At 32.8% G+C, this 27,810-nt stretch overlaps 3 protein-coding genes across 4 annotated transcripts in view; 1 reads left to right on the forward strand and 2 right to left on the reverse strand.

Moving 5' to 3' along the window:
* The window catches only part of galns (galactosamine (N-acetyl)-6-sulfatase), a 79,678-nt gene extending 67,185 nt beyond the window's left edge, over positions 1-12,493 (reverse strand). Inside the window, 4 exon segments of the mRNA NM_001080641.2 lie at positions 1,940-2,042; positions 2,503-2,577; positions 8,588-8,711; positions 12,233-12,493. Coding sequence (NP_001074110.2) covers positions 1,940-2,042; positions 2,503-2,577; positions 8,588-8,711; positions 12,233-12,325 — 395 coding nt within the window. The 5' untranslated portion in view covers positions 12,326-12,493.
* Positions 12,494-12,500: 7 nt separating this feature from the next.
* On the forward strand, positions 12,501-16,343 carry trappc2l (trafficking protein particle complex subunit 2L). Its single transcript, NM_001003506.2, is given in 5 exon segments — positions 12,501-12,559; positions 14,156-14,328; positions 15,866-15,953; positions 16,049-16,128; positions 16,215-16,343. Coding segments are annotated over 5 exon segments (420 nt in total). The 5' UTR covers positions 12,501-12,526; the 3' UTR covers positions 16,261-16,343.
* On the reverse strand, positions 16,344-27,462 carry pabpn1l (PABPN1 like, cytoplasmic). Of its 2 annotated transcripts, none has more exon segments than NM_001327845.1 (7): positions 16,344-16,688; positions 17,875-18,002; positions 20,532-20,619; positions 21,219-21,325; positions 21,453-21,520; positions 26,011-26,104; positions 27,340-27,462. In NM_001327845.1, coding segments are annotated over 6 exon segments (492 nt in total). In that variant the 5' UTR covers positions 26,072-26,104; positions 27,340-27,462; the 3' UTR covers positions 16,344-16,648.
* Between the last annotated feature and the right edge of the window lie 348 nt (positions 27,463-27,810).

Genomic DNA, 27,810 nt, shown 5'->3' on the forward strand with positions numbered 1-27,810 from the left:
TAGACTAATAAAAAAATAAATCTGTGGAATTAAAATGCACTTTACTCAAGATTCCTACAAATGTCAAATTCCCTGACATTTACTTGACCTTCACAGACTAAAAAGTTGAATTTACATTCCTTGTAAATGAACAGAAAAACAGGGAGCTGCTGTGTTGAGCAGAATTTACAAAATTTGAGGAAATTGACTATTTAAAATAGCCATCACCAGTGTGCGATACCCTGAGTTGTCATACAGTAGACACGCCATGGCACTGTGCTTATCATTAGACCAGCTTTAGATGCGTTATTATTGTTATGACATTATCACGTCATGCATTCAGCCAAAGCCTATTAGAACAAGGCTTTGTTTGTAGCATCCATTGCTAAAATGTGTTATTTTACATGCTTTTTATTATGCTATTGTTTAAAATCATTTAATTTTGTTACTTTTGATCATTTAGATTCATTCAGGTATCAAATATAGGCTTTATGTGCTTAATTAATGGATAAACACTCTTTTTTTGGTAAAAGAATAGAAACAGGGAGCTCATTGTTCCCTTTATATAAGTTACAGGAAAATTAAACGACAAATTTTAAGAGAAAAGGCGCTGCAGAGTTTTGTCAAATAACACTTTCCATATTTTGTGATTCACATTTCACATTTTGATATTAAAAATTCAACTTTAGAGTTAAACAAAGTGACTTTAACTGACATTGTAGCAGTTTGAAATCATATATAGTATAAAATATAAAATATAGAGAAATTAGTCTGTAAAAGGCAGTTTATTACAAGGTTTTTGTACCATAATATACAACACCAACCTAAACAATATATCACTTTAAAATACTCACAATATTCTATTCAACAGAGATAAACTGTAAAATGTACGAATATTTTTTGACAGTTTAGGCCACAATAATCAACAAATAACTGACAAATACAGCCTAATGACAATATTTAATTGAAGATGGGAAAGGAATAAAATGACAACAAGTTAATAAAGTGAAGAACAGCCTAAACATAATGCGCAAACACTTAAAAGTTTAATAAACAGAGTATAGAAAATATATATTTTGATAAGCTGGAAGGCAAATATATGGATGAATGCTTTCTCTTTTTAGTAAAAGAAATGAAACAGAGAACTCATTGTTCCTTTATATAAATTACAGAAAAATGTAATTACAAATTTGGAGAAAAGGTACTGCAAAATTAAGAATTACACACTGTAATCTGTCAAATAACACTTTCCATATTTTGTGATTTACATAAGTTTTTCCATTTATTTATGGTTGTGAATTGCATTATGGGACCTTGATCTCTGCTCTGACTCTTTTGATGTTGAAAATTCAACTCTAGAGTTTAACAAAGTGACTTTTATTGACATTTTAGCAGTTTGAAATAATGTACAAGATATAATACACAGAGAAATAAGTCTGTAAAAAGCAGTTTATTACAAGGTAATAATATAATAAATAATATTCAACGCTAACCTAAGCAATAGATCACTTTAAACTATTCAAAATGTTCAATTCAGCAAAAATAAACTGTAAAATTTACAAATATTCTTTACAGTGTAGACTAAAATAATCAACAAATAATTAATACATACAGCTTGATGATTTATGATTGAAGTTGGGAAAAGAATAAAATGACTATAAATGAATCAAGTGAAAAACAGCCTAACAATGTGCAAACACACAAAACAAAGTGTTTAATAAACAGGGTATAGAAAAATATATTTTGACAAGCTGGAAGTCAAATCCAGTCTTTATTACATGAAACAATAATATATAAAAGTTCCTGATTTTCAATGTCTGGCGTAGACCTTTTAAAATTCCACAATATTTCAGAAATCCCCATGACCCGTGGGAACCCTGTCTCAAACGTTTTACTTTTGAATACAGTTTTATCTTGGATTACAGCCTGTGTCTTTGTTCTGAGAAAAAGGAAAACTCACCACTTCCCAACAATCTTGCTGATGTAGTGTTTGTTCTTAAGAAGTTCTGGAAGCAGAATCTCATCTGCAGATATTCCTCCTACTATCTCCTGTGGTGTGTATGCTGGAGGACAGAGTAACCAGAATATAGGAGTGCAACATTAAAAGGATAGTTTAATTCATGTCAATTCTGTAACACTTTTTTGAGCCCTTGTGTACTGTTCAAATTTACTACCATTTCGATACCTTATACTTGTTTTTGCTCCATTAACTTCTATTATGACAACTTTTATTGGTCACACTTTATTTTGATAGTCCGTTTGTTGAATATAAATTACATTGCATCTACATGACAATTATTTCTCATTAGGTTATAAGTAGACTGTAAGCTTGGGGTTAGGGTTAGTGTAAGTTGACATGTACTTGCAAAGTTTCTTAGTCAGTTAAATGTCTGATGAAGGAGCAGTATCAACAGACATTGAGCAGACAGTCTAATAATACTCAAATGGACCATCAAAATAAAGTGTTACCCATTTTTTAAATGCAAAGCCATAACATCCTTGAAAAATGGTTTATGATCATACCGTTCCTAGCATGAGCATTGGTGGTGTAGAACCCATTTCGCACTGGAAGTCTTCCCGTTAGCAGAGCAGCTCTTGCTGTGAAACATACACAAATTATATATCGGTTATCGAATATAAAACACCTTCCTACATTTAGAAAAACTCTAATTAAGTTTATTTTATTAATTTATTCATTTTCTTTTTGGTTTAGTCCCTTTATTAATCTTGGGTCACCACAGCAGAATGAACCGAAAACTTATCCAGCAAATGTTTTTACGCAGCAGATGCCCTTAAAAGCTGCAACCCATCTCTGGGAAACATCCACACACACTCATTCACACACCCATGACGGTCAGTTTTAGCATACCCAATTCACCTGTATCACATGTCTTTGGACTTGTGGGGGAAACTGGAGCACCCGGAGGAAACCCACACGAACTCGGAGAGAACATGCAAACTCCACACAGAAATGCCAACTGACCTGGCCGAGGCTCGAACCAGCGACCTTCTTGCTGTGAAACAAACGTGCTACCCAGTGCGCCACCACGTCACCATTAAGTGTTTGTTTTAGGTAAATGCTAAACAAGGCATTTATCTGAACAACATATAGTAACGAGTTATATTATGAAATATTACTAATATGTAGATTTTTTAAATGATTTTCTGCAAAAAATGTAAAATTAAACAACATAATTTGTAAATTGGTGACACAGTGGCTCAGTGGTTAGCCCTGTTGCCTCAGAGCAAGCAGGTCGCTGATGGAGTCTGCATGTTCTCCCCTTGTTCGCGTGGGTTTCCTCCGGGTGCTCCGGTGTCCCCCACAGTCCAAAGACATGTGCTATAGGTGAATTGGGTAAAATAAAAATTGGCCGCAGTGATGTATGTATGTGCATGTAAGAATGTATGGGTGTTTCCCATTAGTGGGTTGCTGCTGGAAGGGCATCCGCTTTGAGTGAATGAATTTTGAATTTGTAAATTCAAATGTACCATAATTGGATATATTTAATATGAAAATAAATTCCAAGGTACACAATGGAGCTGCGTCATTCAACAGTGACATTAGTATTAAAGTGAAATAAATCAATTTTGAAGTAACTAAAACTACACCAGTATTCTGCTATTTACACGATGTGCTGAATATGTCCCACAAGCAGAAATATTGTTGCCTGACTTTTTAAAGCGTCTGTCTACACTGGAAAAAATAGTAATAGAATTAAATTAAATTAAATTAAATTAAATTAAATTAAATTAAATTAAATTAAATTAAATTAAATTAAATTAAATTATTTTACCAACTTTTGGATTATTTAAGAATGACTGTAATTATAAGATAATTTTATTTACCATTTTATATTTATTAGTTTTTTTTTCACACCAGTGTTATACAGTTGAAATCAGAATTTTTAGCCATCCTGAAATATTAGCCCCCCTGTATATTTTTTATATGTATTAATATATTTATATCACTAATTTATATTAACTTAAAAGGGCTAACAATACTGACCTTAAAATTGTTTAACAAAAATAAAAACAGCTTTCTTTCTAGTCGAAATGAAACAAATAAGACTTTCTCCTGAAGAACATACTGTGAAAAATTCCTTGCTCATTATTTGGGAAATTAATACATGCATATATACATATATGTGTGTATGTGTGTGTGTGTGTGTGTGTGTGTGTGTGTGTGTGTGTGTGTGTGTGTGTGTGTGTGTGTGTGTGTGTGTGTGTCTTGTTTTGTATGGACCTCATCACTCACTTAATGCATCCCGAAAGACCCCTGTTTAAAACCCCTGTTGTACATTGTTATTCAAAAGCAAACATCACAAACATAAAATGCAAAAAAACACCTTTATGGCAGTCTTGGGTGCCTATAAGCAGTCCATATTTAAATCTAATCCAAGGTTCAATACGCTCAATCACAACATGTTTACATTTTCAGAAATGTAAAACGTGTGGTATTTTCAAGACTTATTTTGATGGAGAGAGCAGAGAATAAGAGACGCTGGACATGAGAGAGCTCACCCTGGATATTCTGATTAGGAAGTTCTCCTCTATCTACTTTGTGATTAAAAGTCTAATTAAGTTCTGAAGCAAAGCTCTATAATAACGTCTCTGTACAGCGGCAGGTAGCAGAGCTCCCGGGCACCTTCATCTCACAAATTTCAGATCAACAATTGATTAAGCCTTATTTGCTTAAAAATTAATTAGAATTGAAAAAGAGGAGCCGCTCTGCATAGCAAGTCTATTCAAATTCCCAAATTATGCATAATTAGCATATTTCAGACCTGTTGGTGTATTATCCATATTAGCATAATAAGTTGTCCTCTCACTATCATGCAGACACACACGTCTCGAGCTCTCATGTGGAATTAAAAAGACTGCGGAAGAATTTGAGGATTTTTTTTTTTGTTCAGTTGGATGAAAATGCAAAAACAATGAAAGAATAGGACCAATGTTATAATTCGAATGACAAATTATTACCTCAATATATTTAAATTTATTTAAAAGGTAACCGCAAACTAAATTTTACCAGAAGAAAACAAAACAAAACAAGAAAAATCTCTCTCTCTTTTATATATACATTCCCTTTTGAAATTTCATATTTCACATTTCCTCAGTGAATATTGTCAATAAATGTTTGGATTATTTAAACAAAACACTTTTATAAAACATTTATATCCATTCAAATAAGAGCTTAGAAATCTGACATCCTTAAAAATAGAAAGATAATGTATTTAAATTGAAATTATGTATTGCAAAAATAATGCTATAAACTACAAAATTTTATATTATTTTCTTCTAACATACTAATTTAAGTGTGTTAATTTTTGGTCTTAGATCTTCAGTTTTTATGTTAGATTAGTTGCAGTTTTGGCTTTGATACTGACTAATTATCACAATCACCAGCGTTCTAGCCAGTGCAGATTGCTGGATAACTACACATATGCCAATTAAATGAACTACAACACCCATCGTGCATCTCAGACACACCAGTTCCTGGTTTCCCCTGATAACACACACAACTAGAAGCTCATGGTGGACTAATCAAGTGGACCATATAAAACAGCACACACAAACACACTTTGTCAAATCGTAAGACAAGTCACTTTACCTGGGGCCATCTTTGTACCGCCTCTCGGGCAATATGCTCGGGCATACTGTTTGAATGGGGAAACATCAAATTCTCCAAAACTACTTGCCCAGCTTACGGAAACATTTTACATAACGAAGAACAAATTAAATTAAACAACAACTGTCTATTTAGTTTATTTTCTAAATGTTCGTATCACACAAAATCTGCAGAAACTCACGTCTGGTCTGAGCCCTTCCCCCGCAAAATTGTAATTTTACAGCGATCGTTGATTGGCTCCTGTACTAGAAGGTAGGCTTTATTCACAATAAAGCGATCGCTGATTGGCTCCTGTATTTGAAGGTGGGCTTTATTTACAATAAAGCGATAGCTGATTGGCTCCTGTATTTGAAGGCGGGGCTTCATTTGCCATATTGACTGTTATTCTTTTCCTCATTCAAAAGTAGACGAGTAACATGTCTTGTGTATTCTATATTCTTTGACTTTGCTGTTTTGTTTGCTGTAACATTTCTACACTTGGTGTGCCTTGTTTTCTCATGTATGTTTTTTTGCTGCCTGTATCAACCATTTTGCTTGGTGGCTACACTTTTGAATTATCCTTATGTCTCTGTTTGCTCCTGTTTTAATCATTGCCTGCCTGACTCTTATTAAACTGCATTTGGATCCTCACCTCTGTTGTCACTTCGACTCCCTATGTAACACTAATCTAATGTATTTTACATTTTTCTTCACTGTAAAAAAAAATGCAGGGTTTCACACAATTTATTCATGTCGTCCCAACACAATATGATTAAGTTAACTTAACAAATTTAAGTGGATTGAACATTAAACAATTAAGTTGTTCCCTCTAAAAATCTCAACAATTGTGTTGTTTCAGCTCATTTTAAATAAGTAGTTTGAACAAACAGCTAAATATTTTTTGAGTGTTTAGAAAATATTAATTTAAAAGAGAGATTTGTGTGGTGTGTACTTATTTACACTCATAATAAATAATTTTATTTAATAAAAAAATAATAGCACTTTTGCTCAATGAGACACTAAATTGATGTAAAATTAAGCAGAATTTATTGTGTTATACACACAAAAAAATGTTGTTTGCTGATTGTCCAAACTACAGGTATGCATATAAAATGAGCTGTATCAACTCAATTACAGTTTTTTTGGAGGTCAACTTAATTGTTTTATGTTGAACCCACTTTAATTCCTTCATGTTGTCCAACACAAATTGATTATTTACATGATGTGATTGTGAATCCATAATAAAATCTTTTTTTTATTATTATTATTATGGCAAAGCCTCATTTTCACATTTCACAAACTGTTGTCAAAATGAACATCTTGTGGATGTCACATAAATACAGTCGGATATGACTGGCTGTAATTAAACATTAAAACACAAGCGAGCTGAAAACATGGGTGCTTGTCCAGCTCTGAAGTCTCACACCTGTGCTTGTAAATGTTTTTGCCGTTATATTGTAATCACTTATATTAAGCTTGTCTGTTTTGTAAATAGGGCCAGATTGAGTGACTTGGGGTCAATTCCAGCCATGGGGCCGAAAAGCACTAACATGTAACTGTTTTATTTTATTTTCGAATACATTCATTGATTCATACTGCTGTCTTTTTCCTATATCAGTCAATTGTTTCTAGATGTTTTTCTTTCAAATCTAAATCGCCATGCTCTACAAGATAAGTTTGATGCTGTGACCAAATTTCTTTAAATGACAAGTACCAAACAAAGGAGGTCCGCACTCTGTTATCTATTAAAGGAATCACAGAAGTGAAACAAACAACATTTTGGCCATAAGCCTTCATCAGTCTAGTGATTCTTTAACTCTACATTTTTTAGGCCCCTAAGTGACTGCTTACCTTGCTTATTGGTTATATATAAGCCAAAAAAGCCATATATGTGTGTATGTGTGTGTGTGTGTGTGTGTGTGTGTGTGTGTGTGTGTGTTAAATTACTACATTTTTATGATAACTCTGACATCATAAACATTGATTGTTTTCTCAGTGCCTTAGCACGTTATTAAAAATGGTGGGTTTCACATAATACCTTCATGTAGTCCTAACACAAATCAATTAAGTTAACTCAATTGTTATTGCAAATTTAAATGAATTTAACATAAAAAATTAAGTTATCCACCAAAAATAGATTTTAAATAAGTAGACTGAGCAAGCAGAGTGTCTACACATTTGTCTACATTTTATTTTGAGCATTATGCACACTGTATGCAAATTTTCTATGGCCAAGAAATACCCAGATGAATGAACTAAATCGGTTAAACTGTATATGATAAATCTATTTGAAAACAAACACATCTTTTTGTACTTCATGGTTTGCTTGAACTGGCAAAACAAATAACTACAGTGCATTTATTTCCGAGGCATTACCTAAATCTAAATTATTAAGTGGTGCATTGTGGTCGGATACAGTTTGAGGGATTTAATCGCAGGGAGCATACAGTACTGTACAGTAAGCACTATGCTAATTTTCCTCTCAAGAACAAAAGCAGTGTGATAAAGAGATAAAGGTAAGGTTACACTCTAAAAATATGTTAATTACCAGTTTCCATATTTTGTGATTCACCAGTGTTTTCCTTTTATTTACGGTTGTGAATTGCATTATGGGATGTTGATCTTTGCTCTGTCCACTTTTGATGTTGAAAATGCAACTCCATTAAACAAAGTGACTTTTATTGACATTTTGGCAGTTTGAAATAATGTATAAGCAATAATACAGAAATAAGTCTGTAAAATAACAGAAAATGTATACTGGCAGTATATTAAAAGGTTTTTATACCACCAAACCAGACATTATATTATTTTAAACCATTAAAAATGTTCATAAAAGTCACTTTTTCAGATTGGTTAAGGTTAAAAGTTGTTGGCGGAAAGATCAAGGTCCATTTAGGCAATTCAAAAGCATAAATAAGCATAAAAGATAAAAACATGAACCACAAATTATGGAAAACTGCTAATATATGGATATTTTTACAGTGTAGAAGCAGCACTTACATGGGGAACACAGAGGGTTGGCGGTGTAGAAGTTTGGGAACAGCATTCCCTGAGCAGCCATCAGATCCAAGTGTGGAGTTTCCTTGGAGGGCTCCCCAAATACTCCCAAATCCCCCCATCCCATCTGTGGAGGAAGACAAAATATGTCATGAGCATACTTCCAGTTTATGGAGAAAATTTTAATATCAATCTCTGTGTGATTTAAATATTTAAACTAAAGTTGGTAGATTGACAAAGTTTGAAACTTCAATAACACTTTTTTTTTCTTTATAACTTTCCTATTTGAAGCTTTGCTTGTGTGTGATACAATTAACATAGATACAAGAACCTAGCATAAAATAACATATAAAGAGGTAAGAAAAAATGAGTACACCCTTCACGGGTCTCTCTTTTGAGTTAATATTTTCTAAAGGATGTTTCACAATATTTTAAGCATATGCTAATGAAAGACTACTTGGACATTCCGAGTAAAAGATGAGTCCTCATGGTGTGGCAGAGTTCCTCACAGGTCTAATACACATCTCTGCCATTTGCATACAGAATTTACATGCTTTTCACTATATACAGTTCATCTGCTCGTGATCTTCTCTCATATAACAGTTTATGACTTAATCATTGTAGTGATGAAATCAACAGAGACATTATTGCACATCAATATACAATCCATTGACTATTGTTGAGTCATCATGGTCAAAGGAGAGTATGTTAGTACATGCTTCTGTCTGTCTCCCTCACTTCATCTCCACGACTTTGCTTTCATGTTTAGCTGGATTTGAGGGTAGATATTTCACCTTGACAATGCTTTGCTCAGAGTTTAAGGAAAGTGTTGATCACTCCGTCTCCCACACATCAATGCATAGCCTCATCCGCTAACAAAGGCAGTTTTACTGTCTTGTTGCACAGCAGTGCATTTGTTACAGCTAAGTTTCTCTATACAGTGTATTAAGTTGTTTCATTCTACTGTCTGTATATTTAAACATAACTTTAATGGAGTCAGATTAATTATAATGGAGTCAGATGAATAACTGATTTAAACACGCTATCCTTCAACTGCTTTCTGTTTTCGATTATTGGTTCAGAATAGCAGCGCAAGCTTTAAGCCTTACAATATTACATTTGTGAATACATGAGATTAATTAAACAAATGTACACCCAAATTAATATGCTGCAAATGAGTATGAAATTAATTCATAATAAACAGGAAAATCAAGATAAACATAAGAATATATAATCTATATATAAAACTTAGTCAAATTTTTTTTGCAATAATTGAATTGAAATGTATTATCTTTCTATTCTTATAATGATGTTCTGTGACCAAACTCTTATTTTAATGGATATAACTAATGTTTTGTTTAAATGCATCAAAATATATTGGCTCTATTAACTGAGAAATGGATAAAAATATTTATTTTCAAAAGGGGGTGTACTCATTTATGCTGAGCACTGTACATTTAAAGCATACAAGAAATAAATAGAGCCAGTTTTGCAATTCACATACTTTCACATAAATCAAATCACTTTTATTGTCACATCGCCAGCAGCACATGTGCCATAATGGGTGAATAACTTAGGTGCAGGCTCTAGACAGTGCAAAATACAGCAACACATTTGAGACAATAAACAGGATACAAATAAACATAATACAGTGCAAAATACAATGCCATACATTTTCTTTAAGACAGCATAGATGTAAATATATGTCTGCACGTACAATCATACAGTCTGTACATACATAGACAATAAATATGTACAGTAAAAAGGCACACGTTACACAAAAAGATGCAGTAGGTGGAAAATGAAAGAAGTTTAAATGATGATAGGAAAAAAAAATGTGTGTGTGTGTGTCTATATATATATATATATATATATATATATATATATATATATATATATATATATATATATATAATCATCATGAGTATATAATATCTAAGAGCATTTTTACCATAATTTCATTTTTAACATAGTCATACACTGAAATCTAATTTAGTCCAATAACAGTTTATACTATTTTATAATACTCAACTTTACCAACAATACCACAACCTTGTGACGCAAGTTTTAAATAAGAAATATTCAGCAGATTCCTAAAATTGTTTTTAAATCTTTATGTATATTATGTTTCAAACCACAAAGTCTCAACCATTTGCCAGAAAAAAATATCTTCATTTTAAATATAGTATGACCACATACTTTTGGATATATTTTAACAATGCCGTTTCATTTCCACATTCATGCTGAAAGATGACGAAACTTTATTTTACTCACATTTGTTATTTCCATTCTTGCAAACCTTATTCAAAATATAAAAGTTGACTCTTTTTTTGCATTTGAATTATTTTTTTTCATGCATATAAAATCACATTTGTAAAATTATGTTAAATGCGAACACCAAAATGGGATGATTTATCTTTAATCCACAGTTCAGCTAAGATCTGCTTCTTTTACAATCTTGGACGGACACTTATATCCAAAATCGCAAAGCAATTAACCATTTATTTATCACACACAAACAGATTGAAGTAAAGTTGGTTTTATATTAGGCGATGCGGTGGCGCAGTAGGTAGTATGTACGCCTCACAGCAAGAAGGTCACTGGTTCGAGCATCGGCTGCATCATTTGGCATTTCAGTGTGGAGTGTGCATGTTCTCTCCCTATGTTTGCGTGGGTTTCCTTCGGGTGCTCTGGTTTCCCACACAAGTCCAAAGACATGGTACAGGTGAATTGGGAAGGCTAAATTGTCCGTAGTGTATGTGTGTGAATGAGTGTGTATGGATCTTTCCTAGTGATGGGTTGCAGCTGGAAGGGCATCCACTGCGTAAATCATGTGCTGGATAAGTTGGTGGTTCATTCCAATGTGGCGACCCTGGATTAATAAAGGGACTAAGCCAAAAAGAAAATGAATGAATGGATGAATGGTTTTAAATTATCACATTTGTTCAGTGACAACTTGTGGTATGCTCCCTATATTGTTTACCATGGTACTTTGAATATTCAGCCTGGAATCACTTGTAGGTATGACTTCAAAACAACATTACCACCATTTACTTGACTGTGAACCATATGTTGTACTAGTCATTGGCTGCTAATATGATTTCACTGTTTAGAATTAGCAAAGAATAATTTTCTGAAATTATATTATTAAGAAGAAAATCTGAATGAGTGAATATAAAACCAACTTTACCTCAATCTCAAACAGCAGTTCAATTCAAGCAAGCTCTGGGAATTGAATGAAAGACCTTAGTGTTGCTCACACTACGTTCGACAGTTGTATATATAATCAATATTAATGAGCATAATAATGATAATTGGACCATAAAATTCAACATTTTTAATGAACAGTACATATTCTGATGTACGACTGTGTGTAAAACATCCCAGGGTTAATCTGAATGGCATTTTTGATTTAAAAACAGACAAATAGGTCAACATTTAAAATATAGTTTTCGATATTGTGGTAAACACAGCATATTATAACATAAAACTACTAATTAAAAACAGAATATGAACAACAGAAACATTCTCATATTTAAAGATATTGCCTTTAGTAGTGAAATAATCTAAACAAACTGCAAGTGTATTAGTGATTTTGAGTCAGTTGGTCAGCTAAACTTTGAATTAAAAGACACGGGAAAAACTTACATCATCCATAAGCATGATGATGATGTTTGGACTTCCTGAAGTCTGACACACATATACTGTCCATAACACACAGATGACAGCCTGAAGACACATCGTAACCCCTTTTCAAAGCTTTGTGAAATACACAACAGATGCTAACTTTCAGGAATCGGAACTGTAAAGAGTACTATGCGTTCTACATTATAAAATGTGTTTGTTCGCATCACGAGAAGTATTGCACACTGTCACAAGCGCGATGAAACTAATAATCATGTGACTTTCGCGTGTCACGTGATCGCGGGGTGTAGCGTCATCATGGCGGTGTGCATAGCAGTCATTGCAAAGGAGGTAAATGCTAACGTGTTATATATTTTACATTAAGTGTGTTTTATAAATATGTATCGAAGCGTACGGTACTTTAAATCTGACACAATTAATTATTTAGATTTGGTGGATTTTTTTACGAAGAGTTCCTGATACGTGTCGCTATTGGGAAGAAATTGCGACGTTCAATGTTTACATGCGTTTTTTGACAGTTTAATATTGAAAACGTTGAAATTAAAGTAGTGCTGGTGTAATTAGGATACAAGAAACCATGTTTAAGTTTTTTTTGCACAACCCTAAATTGTTTTAGAGTGATGTCTTGTAAAGCTTGACCTTACGAGTGTTTTTTTCATGATCCGTGTCGGTTTTGCGTGTCAGACTCTTAAAACGTTAAGATTCTAATGTGTGTTACAAATTAATGTAGTTTATGTATAACTACATAACCCTAACATGCGTGGATTAGTGTAGAAAGTGTTGTTGCCACACTACCGGATGGGCTGCAATAGTAGACGAGTTGTCACACAAAACATGGACGACTGCAAAAAAAAAAAAAATAAAGACCTTTTTAATGTGGTGTCAGGATCACACTGTATCCAAGAAATTGGTCAAAATAAATTATTGTGCAGGTTAAAAGGTTAAAGCACATCAAATACATTTCGAAGCATTGAAGAAATGCTCAGAAAAAATGTTGTGCATGTATCTACATGCGTCCAGTAGAAATGCTCTGAAAAAAAAGCATTGCTATAAATTAAAAATGTCATCAAATTCACAAAAGTGTGTATAAACATTAAACAAGTATCTTAATCAAAGTATCTTTTTTATTGTAAAAAACAAAGCATACAAAAAATGAGTCTTTTAATGTCATCAGATGGTTAAATGTGCCTGACAAGGTTATTTGGTGTATAATAAACAGTTACAAATTAGGATTAGAAATATTAGTCATTGTTTCTCATAGAGAAAGAAATGTATTAATTTTCTTTTCGGCTTGGTCCCTTTATTCATCTGGGGTTGCCACAGCAGAAGGAACCACCAAATTATCCAGCATCCAGGATGCCTTTCCAGCTGCAACCCATCACTAGGAAACACCCATACGCACGGACAATTTTAGCACACCCACACAAACACGGGCGAACATGCAAACTCCACACAGAAATGGCAACTGACCCAACCAAGGCGCAAACCAGCGACTTACTTGCTGTGAGGTGATTGTGCTACACACTGCGCCACCGCATCACCGAAAAACGTATTATATACAGGAAAAAATAAATACAACTCAATTGCACTTTGTTTTTATTGTAAATACCATTCTCATCCTTTGTCACGTGTATCAATCCCTAACTCTTGCCTTTTGCAACCAAACAGATGACGTTAGGCTAGTTGATGTTTATTTACAAATATATACAGATTAATTTGTTAAAAGATATTTAAAAATTTTGGAAACAGTTTACTTCCATTGTTTTTCTTATAATCGATATAAATGGATACTGGTTTCCAACATTCTTTAAAATATCTTATTGTGTTCAAAAAAAAAAAAAAAAAGGTATCAAAGCTTTTAGAAGATATTATTTCTTCTCTTTTTTTGGGTGCATTGTCCATTTAACATTACAGTGTTCTCTGCAGAACTATCCACTGTACATTCGGAGTGTCCCTACCCAGGGGGAACTGAAGTTCCACTACACAGTGCACACTTCTCTGGACGTGGTGGAGGAGAAGATCTCTGGAGTGGGCAAAGCTCTGGCTGACCAGAGGGAGCTTTATCTGGGACTCTTATATCCAACGGAAGACTACAAAGTGTATCCTTAAAGTCAGATTTTGAGATTATCCAATTGCCTTGCAGTTTAGTCAAAAATGGAAATTCTCATTATTTCAAAAAAAATATGATTTTCTTTTTATTTCTGTGTAACAGCAAAAATATTTTAGATATCAGTGTTCACCTAAAAATGAAAGTGGTCATTTACTAATCCTTCATTTGTTCTAAACATGCTTGAGCGTCTTTATTTTGTTGAAAACAGAGGAGTATACTGAAGAACGTTGAAGAATGTTTAATCCCCAACATCCCTCAAAATATCTTCAACAGGGGTCTGTTCTCCAAATGAGAATTACTCAATTAGCTAGATTTTGTTATTGATGATTTGACACGATCTCAGGTATGCACACTGAATTAAAAGGTCAAATACTGTCATGGGGTGGTTCTCCTTAAGGACTTCAAAGAGAACATATATTATTTTGGACTTTTTAGATACAAACGCGTACTATTATAAGGTACCACCTTTAGTACGGTTTGTGTATCGTAATAGACATGTATAGCCAATATTTTCATTTTTTTAAAGGAATAATTTATGCAGTCAGACACATGTTTTGACAGCAAATATGGCAGTGATTTGATGCTTCACAAAAGTTGCAGACACCTTTAATGATATCAAAACGCTTTTGATGCCAAATTAATTGAACAGCCACTTATATCTTATGCCGATTAAGAAACGTGAACAGGTCTAGGCTACTATTATAAAGAAAATCTGCTCTAAAATGTAAACTAAATAAACTGCTAAATACTCGACAAATTAAAATGTTAAAGCCTGCAGCCCACAACAGTTAGAAAGTCATTGCGTACCATATGTAATTTATATGTAAGTTTACTATGAATTTTATGTAATTTTGCTCACGTGGATAATTGAATATTAGTCAGATGATGTCATTACACTGCTGTGCCATCAGCCAATCGTTGCATTGCTGATCATGATTTCGGGGATCCATAGATCTGTTCTTCACAACACAAGCAGCAAACTTAGACCATTTCATCCAGACATTTCATTTTGGATTCACAAAATAGTTTGAAGAACCAAATTAGCCAGATATCAAGGATCTGTTAAATTACCTTAGATCATTTAAGCAAGGTACGAAGAATCAACCTCTAAAGAAAAAAAAATCATAAAAATTTAGAACCACTTGAGTGTGAATAAATAAAGAATTTCTAGTTTTTGAAAGGTAATTCACTACTGTCATTTAGTATAAATGTCTAAGGTTAAGTGTTTTTTCGTGTGTGTGTGTGTGTGTGTCAGCAAACTTTTCACAGGAAATAGAAATCCATAGAATAGAAATCCATTTGTGTTTTAATTTATATGGATTTTTTGTGCTAATAAATGATATAATTAGACATTTTAAAGATGTTATTGGTACTTTATAAAAATACAAGTGAACATTTTATTCAACACATTCACATTTCAATGCCAAATCCTAAAAACTAATAATAACTTGTCTAATGATAACTTGACTTAATTTTAATGTGACTTCATTCAAACATTATAAACACGATCTTAACAAGAATTACAGATATGGCTATGTGACAAACTCGAAAGTGAAGTTTGTGATTGTTGTTGATTCCTCAAACACATCTCTGCGAGATAATGAAATTAGAAGTGTGAGTGGCGTAGTCATTTTGTGTGTATTTTAAAGAAGAAGTGTGATGGGCTATAATGAATTGATTATGAATTCTGCTTTTTCTGCTTTCCTCAGATGTTCAGAAAGCTGCACAACTCTTTCACTGATGTAATGTGTAACCCATTCTACAATCCTGGTGATCCTATTCAATCAAAGTAAGCTTCTTTCGAGAACACGCACGCACCCACACACACTTTCTGTGTGCAACCATTGATCAATCATAATTGTGTTCTTTCCTCAGGGCTTTTGATGGTATTGTCTCTGCTATGATGGTACAGGCCTCCTGATATTCTCTCTTCACAGCTGTATATATGCACATTTCCTTCAGTGTTCATGGTGTGGTGAAAATAAATATTTAATAAGCATTTCATAAAATGACTTGTGATAATGTTTTATTTACATCGAGCTTACTTAAATTTGAGCACAGTAAAGGCAAAAACAGACAAAGTACTGAAATCCACCAGATATAATCAGCCTCACATTGGCATAGCAGTTTAAAGCAATTGTATAAAAATGTAAATAAAAAGGTAACCACTCAATATAAATCAAACCTTCGCTTTTTGAAGTGTCATACAACAGGCAGGCAAAGTATAATAATGAACTGAGCTCCCTTCATGCAACTGCAGAAAAATAAATTAATAAGCACCGAGAAGTGCTAGGAAGATAACTGAAAGATCAAAAAGAATCAACCCAAGGATGAGCTCTTCCATTTTCCCTAAAACAAAAAGTACAATTGTATAACACAGTTTCAAGAAAGAAAGCCAAATGAAGATTTACAGGTCATACAAAAGATGGAAGCAAAGAACACAGTAGTATGATTGTGCCAATATCACTATGACCTTGAATCGAGTTTAGTCTTAAAGAAACACTCCACCATTTATTTACTTATTAATTTTTTTTGTAAAAAGGCTCATTTGACAACTCCCCTATAATTAAGGAGATGAATTTTACCATTTCTGAATCTATTCAGCTGATCTCCGGGTCTTACAGGAACACTTTTAGCTTAGCATAAATCATGGAATTGGATAAGATCACTAGCATCTCGCTTAATTAAAAAAAAAAAAAAAAAAAAAAAAAAAACCTACAAACAAAAGAAAAAAAATAGCTGAGATACTTTTCCCCACATAAAGCTAAAAAAAAAAAAAAAAAAAAAAAAGTTCCTATTTTTTAGGTTGGTATGGCTAGGAACTATACTTTTTCATACTACGCAGTGCATGAAAATTGTCCCCCTGCTAAATAACAGCATTGTATATTATCACTGATCCTGCTGAAAATAGCAACTTTTCATTTTCTCTCAGTCTTACTACAAGATGCAACTGTAGGAAAGTGAAAACTTTTTTTTTTTTTTTTTTTTTAATTGAACAATGTGCTAATGGTCTAATCCAGTTTAATGATTTATGCTAAGCTAAGCTAGGTTAAGCTAAAAGTGCTCCAAACCTGGAGATCAGCTGAATGGATTCAAAAAGGGTAAAACTCAACTCTTAACTCTACAGAAAAGGTGCAAAACAAGCCCATCTCCAAAAACAGAATCATCCTCTAAAACCTGGTCCTGGAGGGCCGGTGTCCCTGCAGGGTTTAGCTCCAACTAGCCTCAACACACCTGCCTGGATGTTTCAAGTATACCTAGTAAGAAGTTGATTAGCTTGTTCAGGTGTGTTTGATTAGGGTTGGAGCTAAAATCTGCAGGACACCAGCCCTCCAGGAACAAGTTTGGTGACCACTGCTCTAAAACAAAGCAATTTTTGCATATTTCAGTATCCAGATTATATTCGGTTTTCAAACGTATGGGGTATATAATGTAAAAATAATTGAAAAAAAAATTGAAAAGTAGACCAGTGGTCCTCTAAATTAGTTAATTCTCCACATGGCATGAGGTAGTGTTATATGTTGGCAGAACTGACCTAATAAAGCGGCAGCCTCTGAATGGGTTAAATCTGGAGGCGCGGACACCTCGTCCTCGAGACCAGCCTCCACGCAAGTACACGTCTGTAGTACTGAAACCTGGAATGTTTGTTCTTTTTGGCGATACCTAGTGCACAAACAGCTTGACTTTAAAATTGCTTTCTTTGACAGTTTAGTTCATAATAAATTACATCATTCAAACGATCAAAAAATAAATAAAAGCCACATTCACACCACCAGAAAAGTGTCCAAGAACAAATGTAAACAAATATACTTTTTTTTGTTTAAATGTTGGCAAATAAAAATGTAGATCATTTAGAACAGGCTGTACTAAACTGAGGCGTATGTACACAATAGCCTACAAAGTTTATGCAGCCATAAAAATTGCAGTTCTAAACTACTAAAATTAATCCTTATATATTGTATGTATCTGTATTATTACTAACATTTAGAGATCCCTCTGACTCTTAATGTTTGATTGAGAATAGTCATAAAAAAAAAAAAGTGTAGAAACAAATCTTCACTCGTATAAACAAATAGTACTTCAATAAATAATTTCCAGTGATGCATTTTAATAACACTTCAAACTATTTCAGTGTATATAGAGTGTATAGTAACACCAAAACACTTAATCTGATTTGAATTATAGTGAAAAGTATAACAATACATTTAAATAGAATAAAATGCAATTTAAACTAATGCATACTTAAACTAAATCAAACTGAATGACAAGATTATATTTTTTAAAAATTCAAAATAATGAACTATTAGAAGTGAGTTTTATTGGCTTAAAACTAGTTTGAGTTTTGTATGTTTTAAAAATTTAATTCTACATGAAATTGAAAAGATTTGGTGCTATAAAGAAGTTGTCAAATTTTATGGTTCATTATACTGCTTTTAATTTTGTGTGTAACATTTGCTTTTATAATGTTCAATTCAAAAATACATTAAATTGTTTTCTCTTAACTACTCTGTAGAATGAACACATATATTCACCTTTACTCATTTAGCAAATGCTTTAATCCAAAGCAATTTTGGAAGGGATTATATTTGTATTATTATGCATGAACATGACCACAGTACTTTCCAAAAAAGTATGTGCTTGCAGTTTATACAAACTGGGTTTTAATTGCCTTTCAAATAGTTTGAACTGAAATTGTGAAGCTTATTTGTAGAAATTGGTTCATAAAGCAGCATATGAACATTTTATTACTATTTTTATATCATAAAAATATTAGAAATGTATATAAATATAATAATTAAATAAATATACATTTACACAGTTATACAGGTATACACAGACTGGGAAAATAAATACAACATAAATGGGCTAAAATACTACACTACTTAAAAAAATAAATAAATAAAAAAAAACTTAAGATTTGAAAAAAGTCCCTCTGTAATATTGGGTATAATAGTGCCTCATGACTAGGCCCACATGAAATCTGTGCGTGCAGAAATGTGCAGATTTTTAGTGCAGCATTGAATGTGTTAACTTGTGTAAAAGTGTAAATTTATATTTATTCAACATTTATTTAAACTAAATTCTCTAATATTATTATTATGATATAATAACAGTAATATTAAACTGTTCTTATAATTTATGCACAATACAGTTTGTAAAATAATATATCAACTAAAAAAACGAAAATATTACTTGAGACTTGCTTTGTTTACCAAGTAAGTGGATCAAATTGGATTTGCATTGTAAATATTAAATAGAAGTTAAAAAAAATGTATTTACATTAAGTTTAGTTATTTTACTCCTAAAATCTTTCCGCATAAATCTGGAGATTTTTTCGTTAGTCTTTTGTTGTTGTCAACACTTCGATAAATCGTTTACGGTGCCATTTGCACTAGTTTTTATTTTTTATTTTTATTTACAGCAAGTCATGGTGTCCACACTAGTCTGACATCTTTGACTCAAGAAAAAACATAACATACTAAAAAGGCTAAACACCCCATTTTAGTTAGGAAACTCCAGTTTCCACTGTTTAGCTTCAGTGTAGGCAAACAGAAACGAAAACTATTGAAAACAGAGGTGCGGCTCTCCAAAGTCACTCTCTGATTGGTCTTCTGGACTGTGTATCATTCCCAGATTCATCAAGCTCCGCCCATTTAAGCATTAAGCAAATCAATAAACTTCCAAGTTCAGATCCCAGCAAAACATGCGCATGCCCAGTAGCTATGAAGGGTCATTTATCATGTCTTCTAGGCTCTATAGCGTGGATGGTGATCATTTTTAGGTAAAAGTAAAAACAGCAGTATTTTTATTATTATTTTTTAAATCTAAAATGCCATTATAAGATGAGGATTAAAATAATTGTGCAGATTACATACATGAACCTACCAATATTCATTGCTTGGATATTTGGAACGATTTACAGCATGAATGTTTTGATAAATAAGAAAAAAAATAAATAAAAATTGCAATTAGTTTTTTGCCGAAATAATAATAAAAAAAAATCTTAAATGTATTACAATATTTGTCAATCTCTTTTGCTTGTGAAACTAGTGAAACAACAATGGTAGGGTAACCCTTATGTGTACGTTTTTGTTTTGTTTTTTCTAATCATGCAGTTATTGAAAAACTGCTTGGGTCACATTCAGCTGTTGGTGTGAAGATGGCCTCAATGTCATTAGATTTGCAGCTCACCTTAATGACTCGCCCTCTGAATAGAGTTTCATCTAAAGCCATGGCAGTCCTTACAGATTCCCTATCGGAGAACTCAATGTAGGCAAAACTGCATGGAAAATACATAAGACATGTTTGCAGGGTTTCCATGCTTTCAGGAACAGCAGATTCATGGACGTTTTAAAAGCACCATTTAATTTTAATTTAGTGGCTAATTTGTTTGAATTTGTACAATCTCATTCATACAGTTTTAATTTGCTTATCCACCAATGATGGTTGGGTTCAGGGGCGGGGTTGGGTGCCACACCTCCTTATTAAAATTGTATATTTTTCATATGACTGAACTCGAATTCGTAGGAATTAGCCACTAAAACGATAAAACGTAAAATGGTTGTTTCCCCTTGTGAAATCACGCTGCTAGCACCATGAAAAGACTTTACTTAACATTTCACCTACACTGTTGAAAATGAACATTTAAAAATAAATGTTTAATAAAATTAGTTGAATTTAAAACTGGTAATATTAAAATGTAGAAAATTCAGAAATATGATTTTATTTAAAAACAAAAATTTCACATAATTTCCATAATTCAAGCACTTTTAAGGACCCAAGTTTGTTTTTAAGTACTTTCCAGGCCTTGAATCTAAATTAAAATACTTTCAAGCAGTGTGGGAACCCTGTGTTTGATGTTAAGTTTAAGTTTTTTACCCTTTTGGATGGCCTGTGAATCTGTTATACGGGATTGTAACTCTGTTAACGTGACCACAGCTATTAAAGTACATCTCCAATTCGTCTGCAGTTGCTCCATAATCCACCTGCAAAGCAACCAATAGTCCATAAACATACACCGCAAACCATACAACACATGATTAAATAACAAATGCAAAAGTTAACTATTTGTAATGCTTATTTGTAATATAAAAAAAGACAGAAGCAGCTTACGTTCCCCACATAGATAGATCTCCTATCAGAATCTATTCTCTCTTCATGGGTCATGTCGAAGAACAATTCTGAGAAAAGAGAAGATAATATAAAGTTAATTATAGCCATATAAAATATTAAAGCAGTATTTGAATGAACTTCATGCAGTGTAAAATATGATGGTATAAAAATAGCATTAGTGCTGGGTTTTCCTATATAATTCAGTCACTGTAAGGTTAAGCTAAAAATTCAAAAGCAGCTACTTGTGTTGGGTTTAAAACTAGTTTAAAAATGGTTGTTAATTCAAAAGTAAATTCTAGCATTTTTATTACAGCTATTTGGAAAAATAAACACTGCAAATAAAACCCCATAAGAAAAGGTCAACCAAAAGGTTTAACGGTGATCTGTGAAACAACTTTTCATCAAATTGATTTTATCCTATGCATTGAATTATTGCAAATGATTGTTACGCTTAGCCTATTTTTAACATTCACTTTGCACATCAGGGCTTTTCACACTGTGTGACCACATATGCAAGTATTACTATTGACATCAAGAAAAGTAACATTTCACACTTGTAATATAGGAATCGAGAGTACGGTTCAAGCTTCACTTTGTTGCCACATGTGTGAAGTATTGAATGATGCGGGGTTATAGCAAATGACATTCTCAGGCTGACAATCTTTGGATAATTGTTAATGTATTTTTAATATAAACAATTATTTGAATTAATCAAATTGTAAAGAAAAATGCATGGGAGTCTACTGCAATATTAACTTTATAGTTTATTAAATAAATTAATTTATTAATTTATTCATCTAAAAAAATGGTAAAACCCAGCACTTCTTCTATTCTTAAACAATATAATTCAGTCACTAAGGTTAAGCCAAAAATCCCATTGTAGAAGAAAAAACTGCTATTTGTGTTGGGGTTAAAAAAAAAGAAATGGTTAAAAAAAAAAAAAAACTATAAAAATAAATACGGGCAAACATAAAAGCAATCTGTAATATATAATAAGCGTGTGCAGTGCTGAAATGTTTTTCCACACGATGTTTATCCAATCAATGACTAGGTTCAGATGAAACAAAAATTAAGCTTTTTGCATATTGAGACGGGTCTCCGAAAGTCTCAACCAATAATTTTGAATTTAATCTGAATCAAACCACATTTGTACACTGAAATCTGATTCCAATCACTTTTCAGAGATGGCACAATGATGGCATCAAAACTAATGACAACAACTGGAAGCATTTAAATAAACTAACATGACCATTTGAAGTGCAGTTATTAATGAAAAAAAAAATCTCAAATCTTTTCATGCATCAAAACTTAAAGGGATAGTTAAAGTTATTTCATCACCCTTTAGTTGTCAAAAACCTGTTTCAGTTCCTCCTTTTGTTGAGTACAAAAGCAATATTTTAAAAAGAGGTTGAAAACCGATAAACATTGATTTCCATAATATAGATTTTTCCTCTTATAGATGTTAATGATTAACAAGTTCCAACATTCTTTAAAATATCTTTTGTGTTTATCCAAAATAAGTCAAAAGGTCTGGAACCAGAGTGGGTACATTTCTCTTTACTGTTTTGAACATTTTTGGGTGAACTATCCATTTTATCAATTTGCTTTATCTCTCTTTAATCATTCTATATTTGCTTCTGCTCTGGGATTTTTAATTCGCAATTTTTAACACAGCTTTGGGTTTGATATTTTTTCCAAAAAAAGGTTAAGAAAACCCCAGCATTTTATACAGTGTACAGCATTAGCAAAGCAATCCATACACATAAGAAAGTTATGTTTGGATGCACAAATCTGATTGATTACTTCCAATTAAGAGTGCGAACAGCCTGAAAGGATCTACTGAGAGAGAAAAATAATAAATGTGATTTCCGCATTTGAGCTTAGCTAATGATACTGACACTGCAAACAAGTTAACCCAATGCTTATGAAAGCGCGAAGTGTAAAACCTCACACAAGATACACAAGATTTTGTTATCCAAAGGTATGAGCTGTGTGAAATGTAAAGCAAGAAAACCCATTAAATTCAATCAAGGTTAAGAATAAGTTAAAAAATGTGTTTTCTCATGCTTTTTAAAGGTTCAATAGCTTTCAGCCAAGACTAGAGATGTAACAGTTTGAAAACGTCATGATTAAAGTGACCGAAATTGACACATTTTTAATATTTGTAGCTTAAAGATGAATTGATTTTGTGTGTGATGATTGCAGTGCTTCATAAAATCTATGATGAGCTCAGGCTGGTGAATGTACTGGACAGTCGGGATGCTGCATGCGGCGGCACCTTCACCAAACTCCATAATTCAATTCATGTAGCCGAATACTTCTAGACTACCAGAAAACTATCAAGCAGTTTGTTTTATTTGTATCTTTGCTGCTGTATTTATCAATGCTTGTTTATTATGCATATTTTATGCACTACCCTACAAAATCTTAACCTAAAATGACAAATTCTTTCCAAATACAACTTTTCAAGTCTACTGCTGAAATTATACTCAATATTGCAATAAGAATCACAGAAAAATTAAATATCGCAATGTTTGTTTTTTTGCATTATCGTCCAGCCTTAGTAAAAATGGTCCAAAAAGCTTACACATGCTTAAGGCAGTCAAGCAATTAATGAAAACGAACAAATAAATTGATAGACAAATAATACAAACATGGACATTATAGATTTGTTTACTCATGTTCGTATAATTTCATAAAAATTGTTTTGGGTGTGTTCTACAAGTTCATTTTATTTTTTATTTAATGCATTGTTTGTTAAACTTGTACTTCCATGTTTAATTTATTTAATTAATAAATTATTTACTTTATCTTAATATTTATTAATTGTCTATATAAATAAGCATTTACATTGTAGCAATTAGCTAACTGTAACATTATCACCTTGTTAAGTGGTGATGTATTGGTGATGCATGCAATACTGTTTCTGGGTCCAAGCCTCTACTCATGAATTGAGAAAATATTTGTTTATGAACACATTTTAGTCATATCACACATTAAAGTGAATTGTATGTAAAATCATGCTGTACACAACAGTCTTTAGACTTGCTGCATGACAGACATCAATATTTTAACAATATATAAAAGAATTACTTTCTGGCCATCGGATATTACGAATGGACATATAAATTGCAATTGTGACTTTCGAAAGTATTACAGTACATCGCTTTGTAAACGTTTATTATTACCATTTGTTGAGCCTCACCATGCAGTTTGATAGAGTGGTTGGACCCGAAAGCTGCTTTGTGGATATTGTTTCAAAATCACCATAACCAATCACGTTTTTTACAACAATAAAATTTTAAATGATAATACTATAAGAAAATGTACCATAGCTTACCTTCAAACCAATAATTGCGACACTAGTCAAGACCTAAGGTATAGCATGTGCATGTACTGAAAACCATTGAGGTTAATACTAAAGAAAACGATCCACCATTTTCTCTACATTCCATAATTCACAATTTGCACAAATAAAGGGTAGGTTTTCTGATACAAAACTTGATTGACTGCCTTAAGTAGGGCTGGGCCGATAAACTATAATATAACAAATAGCAATAAAACTTGGGTCAATAACAATGATGATCTCTGGATTTTTTTTTTTTTTACACCACACTGATCTAAGAGCCAATCACACAGCAGAAATGTGCAACAATGGAAATGTAAAAGTGCTAATGCACCAAATTTTCGCCTATTGAAAATTTACCAAAAATATGTTATGCCGTTTAATGGACCCTCTAATTTCTGTGGCTTCATTCATTGTTGAGATACTCTTGAATCTGGAAGCATTTACAACTTGTATATCGTTATCAGTCCATATGGAAATTAATTATAGAGATAGCATTTTTGCCATTTCGCCCAGCCCTAGCCTTAAGTGTGACTTTTGTTTTCTCTTTTTATATAATTTTCAGCCCATTTTAAATAAAACTGAGATGATTACATGATAATTTTGGTCACTATAATCAAATGACATTTTCAAACCATTTCATCTCTACTCTTGACTGAAAGCTACTGAGCCTTCAATAACCATGAGAAAACATACAATTAATTTTAACACACAATAGGGCTTCATATGTTTTCAATTTTTCGAAACCCTTTTACAACATTACAAACAAACACATGAGACTCTTCTACACTGTACATGTCATAACCACTAGATCACTTAAAGGGATAGATCACACGAAAAAAAAAAAAAGCAATTTAAATAAAAAAAAAAATTTCAATTAAAAACTTAAGAACTACGAAAGTCTTCCAGCTGTCTTCCGGTTGTGTTTTTACCAGAGAAACTGCAACAAGAGGGGAATAAGTAAACAACCATAAGGATTCATATTGGGTGAACTATCCCTTTAAGCCTAAATTCCAGACTGGCCAAAGTTCTGTTCAGGAACTCTGCAAGCATGTCTTTGGTTCACATTTGTCACAGAAGGCAAGCAGAGATGTCCTTAGATAAGCTACACGCAGGCTGCAGGACAGCTCTTCTGGGCCATGCCTCATTGGGCAGTGATAAGACTCTGTGGCCCAGCAGATGGGCTCAGGTGTGGGCCAGCTGGATGCTCACCTGCCTCAGAGCTGTAGGGAAACTGTCTCTCTACCTCATACTGCATGTCAGACTCGTCCATTTCCAGCACACAAGCTTGAACAGCATCCAGCTCCTGAAGAAACAAGGCAATTTTCCAGACTAACCAAGGACATAAAACACATGTGCATCCGTAGATGACAATTTAAAGACTCTTAAACTTTTATTATTATCCTTATATGGTTTTTATACATGTAGTTTCAACATCTTAAAGGGATAGTTCATTCAAAATTAAAAAAATATCGGTCATCATTTACCTGCCTTATTACTTGTTTCAAACATTTCAATTGTTGGACACTAACAGAAATATTTTAAAGAAAGCTGAAAACCTGTAATCATTGACAATTTCCTACTATGGATTTAATGGCTTTCATTTTTTTTTTTTTTTTTAAATATATTCCTTGGTGTTCATCTGAAGAAAAAAACTGAAAGGTTTGGAACCACAGAGAGCTGGGATTAGCCTGGGCTGGTTTTAGCTGGTCGACCAGCTTGGTTTTAAAGGTTTAATTTTCCAGCCTGACCAGCAAAGACCAGGCTGGAAGTAGTCAAAACCCCTCCAAAACCAGGCTGGTCGACCAGTTAAAAGTAGCTTAGTTTTTATTTTTATTTGTTTATTTAATTAGGCTATTTCAGGGGGATGAGTAGGCTAACAGTTACATGAATAAATAGTAAATTAAAATGTTTGTGCAAACTATCCCTTTAATATTTATGTTGACACTCACTACAGCATAATTCCTACATTAAAACTGTCTGAATTAATATGTATACAACAAAATCTTATCACCACGTGATTAAGAAAAAAATTGGTGTGCGGTCCCTTTAATTGAACAGCCCAGAACGAATTTAAACGCATAAGTTACTACATTTTTCAACAATACATTCCCCTAAGTTATACGTATAAGAATATAGCAGGTAGTAATTCATTGTTTTAATAGGCAATGTTTCTTCATAGAAAGTGTATTAATAACTTCTGGCCGCGCTACCCAACTCACTTGAGGAATTTATTTTTTTTTATTTTTTTTGAGGGGATCAAACGGACAAAACTGCAGAGGTAACGTTAGGTCATACACACACATATATATACAATAGCCTACAATGGTCAACAACACCACGACGATTCCTAATTTTAACTTAATACGCGGTAAATTAACCGGCGAACTACCGATCAGATTTTATATGCCGCCTCATGATACTGATACTGATTCATGAGCACATTTGACACGCATGTTAACTTTACTAGATATTATCTGATTATTGATATACAACGATTTTTAAAAAACAATTATGACAAGAATAACAATACATGTTTACCTGTTGGATCCACGCTGGTTTTTAGCATCAGCCACAAGTTACAACAGCCTTCCTGTTACTGCCCTTAACTAACACACCTGACCCAACTAATCAAATGCTAGTAAGTGTGCTGCTAGTAAAAGAAACAGGTGTGACCGTAAATGTAGTTTTAGAGAGAGAGAGAGAGAGAGAGAGAGAGAGAGAGAGAGAGAGAGAGAGAGAGAGAGAGAGAGAGAGAGAGAGTAACATATTTAAATTGCACGAGGGTAATTATTTCCCCCCAAATAATATTGTTATAATAGTAAAATATAATAATAGTAATACGGAATGTGCCATTTGTAATATTCTAATCCAATTCTTCCATAATTACAAGGGTGATTCTCACGAAAACGTAGTTTAAAAATTTTCAAACATGATTTTTGTTTGCAGATAATTGAAATTAAATTTTGGGTTTGCAGATAATTGAAACAAAGGCTGAAGCGTTTGTCAACA

The sequence above is a fragment of the Danio rerio genome, chromosome 7, assembly GCF_052040795.2.
Source record: "Danio rerio strain M-AB ecotype USA chromosome 7, GRCz13ab, whole genome shotgun sequence".
Classification (NCBI taxonomy): Eukaryota; Metazoa; Chordata; class Actinopteri; order Cypriniformes; family Danionidae; genus Danio; species Danio rerio.